The sequence below is a fragment of the Plecotus auritus genome (assembly GCF_963455305.1).
Source record: "Plecotus auritus genome assembly, chromosome: 13".
Classification (NCBI taxonomy): domain Eukaryota; kingdom Metazoa; phylum Chordata; class Mammalia; order Chiroptera; family Vespertilionidae; genus Plecotus; species Plecotus auritus.
Genome location: NC_137779.1, coordinates 17,310,695 through 17,325,634, shown reverse-complemented (window position 1 = coordinate 17,325,634; position 14,940 = coordinate 17,310,695). Strand labels below are relative to the sequence as shown.

The following is a 14,940-nucleotide window of genomic DNA, read 5'->3' as shown; positions in this document are numbered from 1 at the left end:
CCAAGCCCGTCAGGGCCTCTGAGGCCGCCACACCCGTATCGCTTTGCCCTGTTTTGTACTTGATCTTCTGGCTGAGTTTGTTTTGTCTTCCTGCCTAGATAATAAACTCAAGGCCAGGGACTCGCTGACCAAATAATGGAGACACGAAGGCAGGCATTCTGGGCTTGCATCACCCGATTCTTTTTAAAACCCTCCCACTTCCAGGCCACGATCCTTCATCCTTGTCAACAAGTTTATCAGCAGGCGTGACTCACCCCTAGAGGGTGACCTCAATGCTGGGAATGAAAAGAGGAAGCGCCATCAAAAACTGCTATAGATTATTTCCAGAAAGTTTGCATATTTTCCTCTTTGGGGGCACTCCCAGACATGTGGACCTGGAACACCATCAGGCAGGAAGGAGAGGACGTGACAGTCGGATGGGGAATGAGAACCTGGGACCCTTCAGTCCACAGGCCGACGCAGCAGATTCAGGACTCGGAAACCGGCAAGGAGGGGTGTTCAGGATTTGGAGTCGGGCCTGCCAGCCATCCAGGTCAGCTGAAGCCACCCCCACCCAGTCCCCCTCTTCATGGCCTCTCATCTCAAGACCTCTTTCTGGGGTTCTGCCCACCCCACCTTCCTGAGCACCTGCCTTCTGGGCAGCACTGCCAGTCCACACCATATGCAACCAATACTTTATTCGCACGTTAGAAATAAGCCAGTCAAACCAGTTAAAAAAATTAATTTGGTGCTAAAAAACCCCACCCCAGTCTCACATATCTGTGTTCTCTGGACCGTCCAGGAGCCTTAGCTTTTCTGGGCCTCCTGCAGGAGCCTGAGCAGGGGGTCATCCGCCCGGAGGGCAAAGGTGAGGGTGCGCTGCTGGTAGTGCTCCGGGTCGCGCTCCAGGTTCTCGATCACATCTGCCAGCAGGTGAGCCCGCTCCACCCCCGAGCCAGGGGCCTCGAAGCCCAAGGCGGTGAAGTGCACGTGCAGGTGGTAGTAGGATGGCAGGTAGTGCAGGTACACGCGGAGGCGGTCCCCCTTCACCTGGTACCGCTGTAGGATGGCTTCCTGGGGAGAAGGGAGTGGCGGGAAAGGGGTCACTGTGCTGCCCACGAAGCAGCACCAGCCCCCTCTCTTGCCCTAACCCAGCCGTGGGCAAACTACGGCCCGTGGGCCGGATCCGGCTGTTCTATCCGGTTCTCTTGCTCTCCCCTCCGCTCCTTTACTTTGAATTTATATTAGTTCACACAAACACTCCATCCATGCTTTTGTTCCGGCCCTCTGGTCCAGTTTAAGAACCCATTGTGGCCCTCGAGTCAAAAAGTTTGCCCAACCCTGCCCTAACCCCAGACTAGCCTTCAGACATCTAATAAAACCCACACTCTGCCCACTGCGCGCTGCAGGTCCCTGCCTTCCCTCTGTGGATCAGAGCTGGCTTGGGTCAAAATGTCAGAACCAGGGCCAAATCCCTGGATTCTAGCCTCTCTTCTCCCATCTTCCCTCCCCTCGGGGCTCCTTTCAGCACCCCTATAATTTCATTTGACTCAATAGTCACCCCACATAGACAGTATCCCGAATCCCAGGAGTTAGAGAATACAGCCTCTGTCTGCAGGCTGGAGGCGGTCCTGCATTCACACGTCAGAGCCATCGATCCAGCCACAAGAAACACGGCTGTGTGGTGTGGCTGTCACAGCCAGACAGGTGATTCTGGGCTGGGCGGGTGCTCAGACGGGACCTGCTGGAGAAGGCAGGGCACCGAAGTGGGAACTTAAGAGGAGGAGAGTAGGGGGTGAGGAAAGGTGGCTGAACAGAGAGTGGAGGGTGGGGCAGGACAGGCGGCAGGGCCTGGAAAGAGCTGTGTGTAGCCCTACACTGGCTCCGAGAAAGCAGCCCCGGTCGCAGACACCCTCCTGGGAAGGGTGAGGGAGTGTACAGGGAGCACACTGAAAGCAGAGGGTAGTTCCTGTGGGCTTCGATGTGTTGCCAGGGTAACTCACCTGCCCCTCCTGGAGGATGTTCCTGAGCAGCGGCAGATGCTCCGCGGTGAGATCCCGAAGCGACCTGATGCCCCGGCGGTGGCAGATGGCGATCAGGTACAGGTCATCCAGCTGCAGAGAGCAGGAGTACAGCGGGCTCAGCGGGTGACAGAGCCAGGGAGGCGCCAATCCTGGAATCCCCAGCGAAGCCAGCAGGCACCCACCCCCAGGCCTGCAGTGCCAGCCACAGCCCACCCCAGGGACCCCACAGCAGGACTGATCCCCAGCGATGTGGGAGTCCATGTGCCCAGTGAGTGGATGGTCTAAGGAACGGAACTTCTGTCCATTCCTCCTGCAAAGGAATATCCTAAACTCGGAGCTGATGGGGCTCAAGTGCCAAGGACACTCTTCCCTGAAGAGTTCATGGTCTAATCGCATGGACATGAGGTGACAGAAGTACTGGAAGAAGGAAGACCAGCTAGGGCCATCCGGAGAGGCTTCCTGGAGGAGGTGTTAGGGAGCTGGATCTTGAAGAGGTAGGTTTACAGGAGGGGCATTCAGGGAGAGGGAACAGTGAGAGCAGGCTCGGAGGCAGGAAAGCCTAGTGCTAAGGGCAGAGGAAACAACCCGATCGGTTGGGACTCCAAGGCGGGTGGGTGAAGGCGTGTGAAGGTGGAAAGGAAGCCAGGACCAGCTCGGCAGGGGCACCACCAGAGCCGCACTAACCTTCTTCTCTCTTCCCCACCTCCCTGGTCCCGGAAGCCCTTCCCACTGTCCTTCCTGAAAACAGCACCTGGCCAAAACCTGGAGGTCACAACACTGCAAAGAACCCAAGTCGACAAGATGGTGCCCAGGACAGAAATGAACGCCTCTGGCCCAGAATCCGTCCCCACCCCGCCCTGCCCCGCCCCGCTCACCCAAACCCTGGCCTTGGCTGGCTCTCGCACCCTGTGCCTGCGTGTGAGGCCGGCCCAGACTCCAGGGCTCCGGGGGAAGGCCTGGGGCAACTCCAGCAGCACTCAGCCCTGCGTCTAAGATGCCAGATTCCTCAACGAGATAGTCTGGGGACCCGACCAAACCCTGCAGGGCCCCCGAGTTAAAAAGTGAGACTGAGATTTTCCATATGGCACCTGATGTCCAACGGTGCCTCTTCCTGCCAGCAGTCCCTTCCTGCCCCAGACGCTCTCCTCTGCCAGGGCTCCCAGCATCTGGGCTCCCTGCCCCAGGCCTGCTACACACGGGCCCGTGGGAGCCTCTGGCAGATGACAGAGCTGTGCCAACCGGGCCTCCCTTGCCCACAAGTCCCTTCAGTGCTCTCCCTTTCCACGACATGTGTCCATGACGTTTATTCTCTCATGAGGCAGAGGCCCCAGGAGAAGCCAGGAAAAAAACTGCTTAAACTCGAGGCATGGGTGTGTGTGTCTGTGGGTGTCTTCAGCCGTTCCATGTGTCACTATCACAGGACTCCCAAATAATAGCAGCCTTTGTTTTAGATGCCGTCTGCTGGCCATCCAAACATGACATGCAGTCACACTCGCTGCTCCCGACGTGGACTGAGGCGTGCAGCCTGGTGCTGGGTGTCAGCTCACGGCGGGAAGTGGAAGGGAAAAGAAAGCCATTCTCTGATATCAGACATTACTTCAGATTTTCTGCAGCCAAAGGGCCTCTGGCTCAGAGAAATTCTCTGAAAAAAGCTAGACAAGGGGCCGGCAAGGGTCTCAGATTGGCACCCCAGAAGGTGGCCCGGAAGTCAGTCTGGGAGAAGACACCATCAATCTCGTTTTACAAGGGAGGACAGTGGACTCGGAGTGGCAGCTTCCTGGCTCGGGCTGAGGGGTGAGAATGCGATTGGCCGGAGCTTCGGAGGGAGAGCCATCCCTCCACCTCTGGGTGATGCAGAAGGGCAGTGTCCTGTGCTGAGAACCTTAGACCAGAGAACCTGAGTCACATGACCTGAAAGTGCATGTGTGTCTCCATAAACACACACACATGCTCATACATACAACAAGGAAAGGCTCTCTGGAAGGACAAAGAAATGATCTCTTCTGGGGAAGGGAAGTGGAGGGAGGTGGGGTGACGACCTTATTCTCCCTGCAAACCTTGGGCTATGTGCACTTTTACCCTGTGCATGTAGGAACCAGACCTACAACAAATAAGCAAATAAAATACGCAGGCGATCTCTTAAGAGAACTGAGGGAGGGATGTATGACCTCCAGGAAGGCAGAGGTCTGGCACACATTAGGAGCGTAGCAGGTATTCGTGGCACGGATGGATGGACAATGGACATATGGACGAAGAGTCTTGCTAATTAATCCCAAGTCATTAACATAAATATAGGGTATCCCCCCAAAATGTACACACAGCTGAGTTCTACTGCATTTTGAAAATGAAATGTATTTTAATACATTAGTGTAATGTAATAAACACTGCCTTCATAATTATTTGAAGTGTGTACACATTTTGGGGGACACCCTGTATGTAAAGACATCCTCCTGGGAGAAAGAGCAGCAGGAGATTCCAGGTGAGCAGAAAGCCTCCCCAAAGAAAATGCAGGTGCATGCTGTCCTCCAACCCTGCCTGGGGAGGAAGAGGTGAAGCCCAGCCCGCCATCTCCCTGCTGGATACACTGCCTAATTGTCAGGTTCTGTCACAGGGCAAGGATTTGAGACAGTGACATATGGCACTACCCAGAGGCAGTGCTAATTAAGCAAAGGTTAAGAACAATGGCACCTATATTACCATCAAGGAAAGTCTGACTTAAAAAAAAAATTTAAAGAGAGAAAAGCAGAGGGAGGGAGGGAGGGAGTGGGGGAGGGAGGGAGACAGACAGAGGGAGAGAGAGAGCTCAGTTGCCTCCCACATGCACCCCAACCAGAGATTGAAATCTGGGCAACTGCCATGACCTGAACCAGTGACCTTTTGGTGCACGGAATGACGCTCACTCAACTGAGCCCCACGGGCCAGGGCAAAAGCCTGACATTCAGCTTGCCCATCTTCAATCGCTGAGGACCAGTCCAGACCTGCGGCTGGATGCCAGTGCAGTTCCTGAAGCCTCTCTGTCTTAAAGGAACAGAGAGGGCCACCCTGCTGGCAGGCCAGCCGGCACCAGGTCAGAGGACCCCGATTTGCCTTCTCAGTGCTGTGGGCTTCTAGAATGGAGACGCACAAGTCTGTCTCCTGTTGCCCCTCAGGCCACCCCTGCTGCAATCACAAGCTCAGATCTTGTGAGTCAGGAGTTCCTCCCACCCCACCCCCACCTCCCATGACCAGGCTGCAACCCAGGACCTCCAGGCACAGGGCTGCTGAGGGGCAGACAGGGTTTGCACAAGGCAACTCCCACAGCTGCCACCAGCATCCCCAGGGCCTGTCCCAGCTCCCCCAACATCTCCAGGGCCAGTCCTGGCTTCCTCTGTGGAGGCTTGAGGTGGAGCTAAGCTGCAGGGGAGGGGAGGATGGGGGCCGCCTCTCCCCACTACTGCACCCCACACTCTGATCTTGCCTAGCTCTCCCAACTCCTGGAAACTCCCTTCATTTCCTACCACCCCGAGCCACATTCAGGAAGCCCCACAGCGCTGGTAAGGCAGCTGGCACTCACGAGCCTATGCGCCTGAGCCGCGAGGCTGGCCCGGTGCCCAGCTATGGGCTCCCAGCCCCCATATCTGGCAGTGAAGGGGGCACGGCAGGTCCAGAAATCACCCAATCAAAACCAAGCAGACTGCCAGTGAGCCCAGTAAGGATCCAAAGACCCCACAAGCAGACCCAGGCCGGGGCTGAGAAAGGAGAGGCGTGCCAGGCGAGGCTGGCGAGGCGGGCAGGGCCCAGCCTCCCGAAGGATGCCTCTGCGGGTCCCATGACTGCAAGAGCAGCGCAGAAACCAAAAGGGCCCACCCAAAAGCAGAACGGAAACCCAAGGAGTTCAGTTAGAGGAGGGGGGCATCTATCTACTCCCCACTTCCTACTCGGTGATTCTGCCTCTGGCCTCCATGGCCTTCTCCTGGCCCCGACCTGCCGCAGGCTGAGTCCAGCCCCAAGCAGGCTGCGGCGGGAAGCGCACCCCCTGTAGGCCGCTGTCTCCTGTTCTTTAAGGGCAGGGCATGTAGGCCCCCCCGGGGGGTTGGTGACTGCAGTGGGCAGGAGCAGGGGAGTGAGGGTGGGAGGAGAGAAGGTGGAGAGACAGAGAGGCTACAGAGAACTGGGAGGGACAGAGAGAAGGTGGCTCCCCCGGAAGCCTGCTCCTTAGGGGGTGGAGCAGCAGCACGCACATGGCACATGGCGACCAGGAAACACCGTGGAGAGGCTCAGGCGAGGAGGGGCTGCAGGGACCTCCCCTGGAACCAGGGCGGTGCAGGGGCAGCCACAGGTTGTTCACCGTGACTGCTGCCTGTCACTAATTCAGACCGTGGGCCGGCCTCCATCTGCTGGTGTCTAGGGAGATGAAGAAAAGCAAACAGTCCAGCGCAGGGCTCCAGAAAGTGAGAGTGGCCACCCAAGCCACTTGGCTGGTTAAGGAGCAGCCCATGTGGTTACACAAACATCGCCTCATCCCCGCCTCCGCCCCTCCAACCACACACAGACCCGGTAGGGGGTGGGGACTGGAGGAGACAGAAAGGGCTTTAAAGTGCCCACTGAAGCATAAACACTCTGTACAGGTATGCATTAGCGTGCAGAGCTCAGACCTCTCCCTGTTGGTAATGACAGTCTGCTTAGAGAGTGCGAGACCAATGGGGGAAAGAAGGTGGCTTAAGGTGGGTCAGCGACCCAACCCGGAGCAGGACACTGAGAGCAGAGAACCCCAGCAGGAAATCTCTTACCTGCTGTTGGTTCCACTTGAGGTCGGGGATGAGGACAAAGCCGTCAGAGGGGTCTGGGTTCTCAAAAACAATCCGGTCGGCTTCCGCCTTCTTGTCGAGAATGTTGTACACCCACTGGTAGCAGAGGGAGAGAGGGTTCATAGCCAGTCACCACCCCTCGGGGAGGCTCCCCAGGCTGGGCTAGGGAAGCTCTCTGGCCCCTCCAGGAAGGACAGCCACTGAGCTCAGGGCATCCACACTCAGGCTGCCCTGTCCCACTGCGGACACTCAGTCACCAGCCATCCCCACAAGGCCCCTGTGGTGCAGAGGGCGCTGGCTCTTTAGGCTCTTGCTGGTCGGGAGTGTGCATACACTCTGCTGTGGCCACACAGGCCTGGTCCTCATCCACCCTCCACTGCCCACAGAACCAGGGGAGAGCATCTCCACGGGCCACAGGCCCCTCCCACATTACTGAGGACACAGCAAATGATCAGGTTGGGGGTTCCGTCTGCACGGGAAGCTGGCTCCATGCCAGGGCAGATTCTAGATAAGCTGTGGGATCCTCAGAGTGGCCGCCCCACTGGGATTCTCAGAGTGGCTGCCCAACTGGAGCCACAGTATACTCCACTGACATGGTCCCTGTGTAATAAAGCAGACCTGGCCCAGCCAGTGTGGCTCAGTGGTTGAGCGTTGACCTATGAACCAAGAGGTCACAGTTCGATTCCCAGTCGGGGCACATGCCCGGGTTGTGGGCTCGATCCCCAGTAGGGAGCGCGCAAGAGGCAGCCGATCAATGATTCTCTCTCTTGTCCACCCAGGGCTCTGGCCTCCCACACCCCTTGGATCTGCTGCTGCTGAGTCTTAGGGAGTCCTTCCTCGGGCACAGTGTGGATCCCAAGGACATCAGTTTACAATCAAGGCCCTGATGGCCTCTCTGAAGAAGCCTCCTGCCAGGAGGTTAAGATAAGGCCCCTGTTCTCACAGAGCTCAAACCCCCAGACCACAGACCTCCGCATTTCTCCACTTTCCTCAGCTCTGAGCAGCCTTTGCAAAAGAGACTTCCTCCCAGGACAGTGAATTCCATGCCAGAATCCCTAGAGACCCTGCGGGAAAGCCAGACAGAGGCCGCGCTGGGCTCACACTGCTGCCCCTCCGCCTGTCACCATGGCCTCCACGCTCACACAGGGGTGAAACGAGGGGCCAGGGCACTGACACCAACAACCGTGGAGGGCTGTGTCATCAAAGGCAGGGGCAGGGGCTGGTTTAGGGTCTGCACACCTCATCCCAGGAGTCTGCATCCTTGGCTGTCAGCTCCTGGCCAGCACGGCCAAGGTCAAGTGCAGCTTTCTGGGATGGAGAGCTCGGGAGCAGAGGGGGCCTGCCTGGGACTAGCTGGGCCTCCCAGCCTCCTGGTAGGACCCACAACCGGGTCACAGGTGGGACACCCACTACAGAGAATACAGGCCGCACTCCACGAGAAGAGCCTGGCCGCCCACTCCCTGGGAGAGGTCTGGAGGGTGAAGAGGACCAAACTTTTGCCTTTGGGGAACTGATTTTTAAGCTGTGAATTAAGGAACAAGTCTCAGAAAGAAACTTTGACCCTCCCCCCTTTCCTGCCTAAGAGAGGCAGAGAGTGGCACCTACTCCGGGAATGGAATCTGGGATGTTCACCTTAGCATCCTAAATTGAACTGAGTTTGGTAGGTAGAGGCGACAAACCTGACTGGCAAGGAGGAGAAGAGAGACGGTGCTGACCGCAGGGCAAGACTGATGCAGGTGCGAGGATGGAGTGGGGACACGAGGCGGGCGGTGAGGAACGCAGTCTTATGCCGTGCCGGGCCCTGCTCCAGTGCCTCACGGGGTAGCCCTCACAGCAATCCTGGGAATTCGGGGCTGTGAGCACCCCATTTTGCAGGTAAGGGAAAGGCAGGGCAAGGAAGTTCACACAATTCTAAGCCAGAGCCTGGTCTCGGAGCCCGCGCTCCAGGCTGCGTGGGAAAGGCGTCTGGGAGAGTGAGAGGGTCCTCAATCCACGCGTCTCAGCCAGGACCCCAGATGAGAAAGGGAGGAGAACCAGGGAACAGGATTCCCACATCCCCGAGGGGCTACGTATGGGGAGTAGCCACCTTCTGAAGGCAAGGCAGGGAGACGGCCACCGGACGATGAGGGCCTGTGAGCGGCACGGAAGTGCACCTGGCATGGCCTAGCAGTGACACTGGCCACTCCCTCCGGACTCTCTCCTCCCTTGGGGCATCCTGCTTCCTCTTCATGCTCCTGTTTCTATGCTCAGCACCTGTTGGCCCCCTCCTCTGGCCCCCCTTTACCTGCCCACACCTGCAGGCATCAGCTCTGAACTGTCCCGTCTTATTCCCCAGAACTGTCCCCTGTGCATGCATAATGACAGCTGCCACTCTGGCGCCTTTTCTGTGCTGGAAACAGAGGTGATACGTGGCACCTCTCCATTTCCACCGGGACTGGGGTCATGTTCCAACAAGGAAACAGGGCTTAAGGAGTGTTATGCCGGGCAGAGCCAGACCCAGCCGATGCTGAAGCCTCAACTCAGTGACTCAGCCACCGGCTTCAGCCTGAGCATCTCTCCTGCGCTGAGTCACACATCCCACTGCTTTTTCCTGGGCATTTTCACTAGAAGTTACAGGCACCAAATGTGAGGAGCCAAACAGGGTAGTTGGCTAAGAGCACAGAGGCTGGGGCCAGGCCACCTGGCTGAGAATTCCTGTCTCCGAAGGGCTGTTGTGGAGATTTTTTGAGGTGATGCACGTAAGTTGCTTAGAACAGTTCCGGCACCATGTGAGGACTGAACTCACGGTCTTCCACATTAACCCTCTCTGCTGTCCTCGTCCCCCATCCTGGTTATCAATCCTACTATCTGTCCCCTCATCGCTCAGGCAGGACCTGGACCATCCCAGGCTCTTCCCTCAGTTCTCCACATCACCCAGCTCCTACACCCTCCCTCTCCAGTCGCTACCACAGCCTTCCCCGCCGCCTCCGCCTCCGCCTCGTCAGACCCATGCTGGGCTTTGGTCCTCCTGCTCCCCCTCTCACCACACTCACCTCACACGTGATTAAACTGCTCAGGGACCCTCCCTGGCTATGGCAAGCGTTCTCAAATCTGATGAGCAGCAGAAACAGAGAGCTTTTAAAACATAGATTTCCCCGCTCCACGCCCTGAACGTTCTGGTTCAGCAGATATGGACTAGGTTCTGTATTTTTAAAAATCTCACCAGGCTGCCCTGATGATGAGCAAGTTGTGGGAACTGGACAGAGTGCCTCCCCCCGGCCCCTGCTGGCCTTCTTGTGCTGTCTCTGGAATGCCCTATCCGCCTTGGCCCTGGGAAACTTCTGCTTGTGCCCTAGGACCCAGCGGGAGGGTCCCCTCTTCTGTGAAGCCCCGACTGTCTGAGCTGATCACTCCCCTGTGTCACCACTGCACCTCATATATAAACCACCAAAGTGCTGGTCTCATCATATGGTCAGACCACATGTCCCTCTTCCCATCAGACTACAGGGGCATTGTAGTGTTCACCTTGGTGACCCTCCCGAGCCGAGCGCAGGGTAGATGCTCAATAAATACGATGGCTGTCGCCAGTTGAGCTTAGTGCTTGTAAACTTGCTAGAAATAGCCAAGAAAGAATACACAAGTGCTCGTGTCAAACAGAAGTCGGTAGAGTAGCGGAATTTTGTTGTATTATTTTACAAAAGGGTCTGAATAATGGTGCATTAAGAAGGCACATCTGACTCACACGAGTATATTAAGGGTTTCCTCTCTTGAATCCCATGGATGTGCAACTAGCACATAGGACACGTATTCCAGGAGATCCCTTTAGGATCCTGACAGCAGAAGCTACCTAGGAAGATGGAGCATCTCTTTTCCACTTGGAAGACAGAGCAAGTCCTGGGACTTAAAACTAAAACATCAAGCCAGCGTGAGCCGGAGGAACCCTGTGCAAATACGGCACAGGGAACCGTGGCTAACAGCCAGGCTGGGAGAGGGCTGTGGGCACACAGGGCCTCCCGCCCAGCCTGCCAACCCTCCTCTCCGTCCGCCTCCTGTGTACATCCCCCCTGCACTGCCCCTACAGCCAGGACACCCACTTCTCTGGCCCTGGGAGAAATGGCTGTGAGTTTCCCATATTGGAACACCCCCCACCTCTGTAACCTGAACCTCGTAGAGTGGGTGAGACATGCTCAGAGAGAACAAGGGTGAGTGATGAAGACATGGAGACAAGAGCCAGTGAGTAAGCAGGAAAACAACTCATCCGTCATACTTAACGCAGAGCATTCACTAGGGGCCAATTCCAGGCAGACGAGCTGGTTGGCGCTGGGTCCACGCCAAGGAGAAATCGGGGTCTCTTAGCTAAAGGGCCTTGCATCTGGTCCAGTCGCCGAAGACACTCAGAAAACGCCGCCAAGCCCAGGGAGAAAAGGCCTGCACTAAGCCCCCGGGGATAGCAGGTCTTGCCCTCTGTGGAATGGACATGAGGGAGAACTGGCCACGGGGAAGTTTTTACTCTGAGATTCAGCTTTTGGAGTCTGGTTTGCTCAAAACCAGGAATAAAAGTCTGGACTGGGTGGGCCCAATGAGGCATCTGTCTTTGCCCCTTCACAGATACCTGGGGAGGGCACAGCCACTCAGACTGCATCAGGGCTGCTGGAGAGGAGGCACCGATGCTCAGGGGCCTCAGGGGCCTGCCAGGACTGGGCTCAATTCCCCTATCAATGACTGGCCTTGGAAAACAGTGGCCACCTCACCGTGGGACTTTTTATGCCACTTCCTTTTTTTCAAGACTTTATTTTTGGGTAAATATACTTTTATTGTTTTCAGAGAGGAAGGGAAAGGGTGAGAGAGAAACATCAATAATGAGAACCATTGATCACCTGCCTCCTCAACGTCCCCTACTGGGGATCGAGCCAGAAACCCGGGCATGTGCCCCGACTGGGAATCGAACCCTGACCTCCTGGTTCATAGATCAATGCACCACTGAGCCACACCGGCAGGCCGGGCCTGTGCCACTTTCCTGCTGCCTTTCCTCTACAGCACTCGTGACTGCGCACCTCCTGTGGTCATTTACATCTCTGCGTGCCGTCTCCTGTGCGAGGACGAAAGCTCAGGGAGGCAGGGAGCCCCACAGCCTGTGTTACGGACCAGCGCTGGCTCCTGGTAAGACCTCAGCAAATGCGTGAGAAAGACACACTAGCCACTGGGACAGCACTCCATGTCTGACCCCTCTGGGCCAGTCCAAGTCACCTGGATGCTGAGGCTCTGGGACTCCAGGTGGGGTAAGGTGACGTTCTTGTAATCACCTCCCGTCTCTCGAACCAGGTGGAGGTCCTGGCGCAGGTACTTCTGCAGGTGCTTCTCTGTGGCCGGGTAAACTACGGTTGTCTTCACATCTGCAATGACAGAACACGGCCCGGACTGCACAGTTAGCCCCCTCTGCACAGCTGTGCCACACTCTGGTCCCCACCATGGCACGGAGACGACCTCGGCCCGCCTCTGAGCTTCTAGTCACCTGTGATCCGCTCCCACAGGTGCCTTGTGCCACTAAATTCATAGGCTGGGCCACAATTAGAATCTGGGAAACTCATCACCTACTCCTCAGCCTTGCCCTTTGCTCACATACCAGTTCCTAGGTATGTGGGTTTCTGGGCCCGAAGCTGAACATCTGGTTCAAAGCCAAGCAGTTCTCTTAACGCCCAGCAGTGTGGGACAGCACAGTGGTCAAAGGCACGGGCCCAGAAGCCGACTGGATTCAAGTCCTGGCTGTCCTGCTCCTTCCTTGGGACCCGGATGTCAGTCCGTTTACTTAAACTCTCCCATGCCCCTAGGTCCCCATCTGCCACCTGAGAACAATAGCTCCTATGTCCTAGGATTGGGAGGATTAAGCAAGTTAATACCGGTGAAGCACTTAGAACAATGTCTGACACACAGTAAATATTTACTGACTACTTTATTTATTTCTTTTTTTTAGAGAGGAGTGGAAGGGAGAGAGGGACAGGGGGAGAGAAGGAAGAAGGGGGAGAGAGAGAGAGATGAGAGAGTTACAGTGATTGGCTACCTCCCACATGTGCCCTCACTGGGAATGGAACCCTTGACCTTCCAGTGCACAGGACGACGCTCCCTCCAGCGGAGCCCCGCCGGCCAGGGCGTGCTGGCTACCTTTAATTCTGGTTTCTCAACCTGGATGCCACCACCATTCTGCTCTCTGATTCTCTGCTGTGGCTCTCCGTGCACTGCAGGGTGCTAACTAGTCAAACTAAAACTCTCTCCACTTGTGACAACCAAGCATGTCTCCAGGCATTGCCACATGTCCCCAGATAAAACTGCCACAGGCGAGAACCATGTTTTTCCTGCAAGGAACCCTAGCCTAGGGTCCTCGTCCAGTATCACCTGGTTTCGGCGAAGTCCCTTTCTCTATTTCTAATAACATCTGCTACAACTGTTGTGACTACTCTAACATTTACACAGGGGTGGGCAAAAGTAGGTGTATAGTGGATTCTTATGTTATTTATGAATTATTGTGTTACTTATTTGTATTATTTGTCTTTTTCCATACGAACAGCTGTAAACCTACCTTTGCCCACCCCTGTATATGGCGCTTCAACAAAGATGTTAGAGGCAGGAAAGGACAATGGGGTTTAACTTCAGTGGGCTGTTTCTCCAAAGACCCACGACCTCCCTGGCCCTTACTCTGGGTTCAGATGTGCCCGTCCCCTGACCTCCCTGGCCCTTACTCTGGGTTCAGATGTGCCCGTCCCCTGACCTCCCTGGCCCTTATTCTGGGTTCAGATGTGCCCGTCCCGGGACGCTGAGAGGAGGAGTCCTGCAGGCGCAATGAACACGCCAGTAACTCTCACTCACCTGCCCACCTAGGACCCAGCTTCCTTGTACTTGGTCCAAGGATGGTGGTGATTTTAACCCCCATCTCACAGGGGAGTGGAAGCGCTGATGGGATCCCAGACGAGCCCCCCCTCACACTGTGAGGTGTGGCAGAGCAAGCTGGCTCCGGCCTTCTCTCCCTACAGTCGGTGCTCTTTCAACACCTACTGAAAGCCTACTATTGTCTTCCAGCAGCCCAGGGAGGCGTCCACAGTGCTACACCAAGCACATGACCTCTGGTGAGGATCAAAGGCCCCTATTGCGTCAGCTCGACGCCGGAGAAGGCAGGCACAGAGACGGGGACCCAAGCTGGCACGTGGCTCTCCGCTTACTGGCCGTGCGTGTTATTTAACCTCCCAGTCTCTGTTTCCTCGCCTGTTAAAGGGTGCTCATAAACCTGCCCCACAGGGTTGCTTGCACTAAACAGCATGTGCCCTCTGGACCGCTGGGATGCTCAGTGAATACCACTCTGCGTCCTGGGAATTTGCACTGGACCCCGAAGGGAGGCGGCAGCAAGGCTGTTCAGTGCTTCTCACTCCCACAGTTCTAGCAGCCCAGGGTCACAGCCAGAGGTCAGCACGCCAAGAACTAAAGAGGCAGGGACTGTCTGAAATAGGTGGGTTGGCACCGCAGGGCCCTGGCAGTGGGCTCTGGGGAATCCATGCTGTCTGCAGTGCGGCTGGTGGAGAAAACAGGTTCCAGCAGCAATCAGCCCGGGTTCAAATCCTGACTGCACTTGGTAGCTGAGTAACCTTGGGCTGTTGTGAGACTCAATGAGCAGGAGATGGGAGCATTCAGAGAGTGCCCCTCCCCCAACAGGAAAGGGCCCCCAATGCCAGCCCTCTCTCTTGGGTTCGTAGTTATTCCAGTTTCCTGGGCTGGGCCTGGGGAGGAAAACCACAAGGCATGGTGCTCCCTCTGCGTGGGGGAGGTGGGCGGGGACAAAGGCAGAACTGATGTTGGAGAACAGCCTAGCCTCTTGGCAATGGACACGCAGCCCTGTGCTCACAGTCTGGGGCTCCCTGGCTGCTCCAGATCAGAAAGCGCTGCCCCCCCCCCCCCCACCGCCCCCGAGCATGCCCCTGTCTGCCAAGGCTTGTCAAAGACCGCCCAACCACCCAGGGTGCTGGGGAAACAGGCACCTCATGGGGCCAGGCCCCGCTAGCCTCCTGCTGTCCTTCCTTCCCTGGATGCAGGAACCCCTGCCTGGATGCTGGAACCCACTGTGTATCAACGCCCTCGGGGCCAGTCACCTGGGGGCCAGCCTCACACAGACCACCGGAAGCCTGGCC

At 56.6% G+C, this 14,940-nt stretch overlaps 1 protein-coding gene across 1 annotated transcript in view; it reads right to left on the bottom strand.

Moving 5' to 3' along the window:
- Nucleotides 1–657: 657 nt before the first annotated feature.
- DCPS (decapping enzyme, scavenger) overlaps nt 658–14,940 on the bottom strand; it is a 32,051-nt gene continuing 17,768 nt past the window's right edge. The window contains exons 3-6 of the mRNA XM_080650694.1: nt 12,017–12,162; nt 6,773–6,886; nt 1,983–2,093; nt 658–1,053 (exon numbers count right to left, since the gene is read on the bottom strand). Of these exons, the coding sequence (XP_080506820.1) occupies nt 787–1,053; nt 1,983–2,093; nt 6,773–6,886; nt 12,017–12,162 (638 nt within the window). The 3' untranslated portion in view covers nt 658–786. The remainder of the gene's footprint in view (nt 1,054–1,982; nt 2,094–6,772; nt 6,887–12,016; nt 12,163–14,940) is intronic.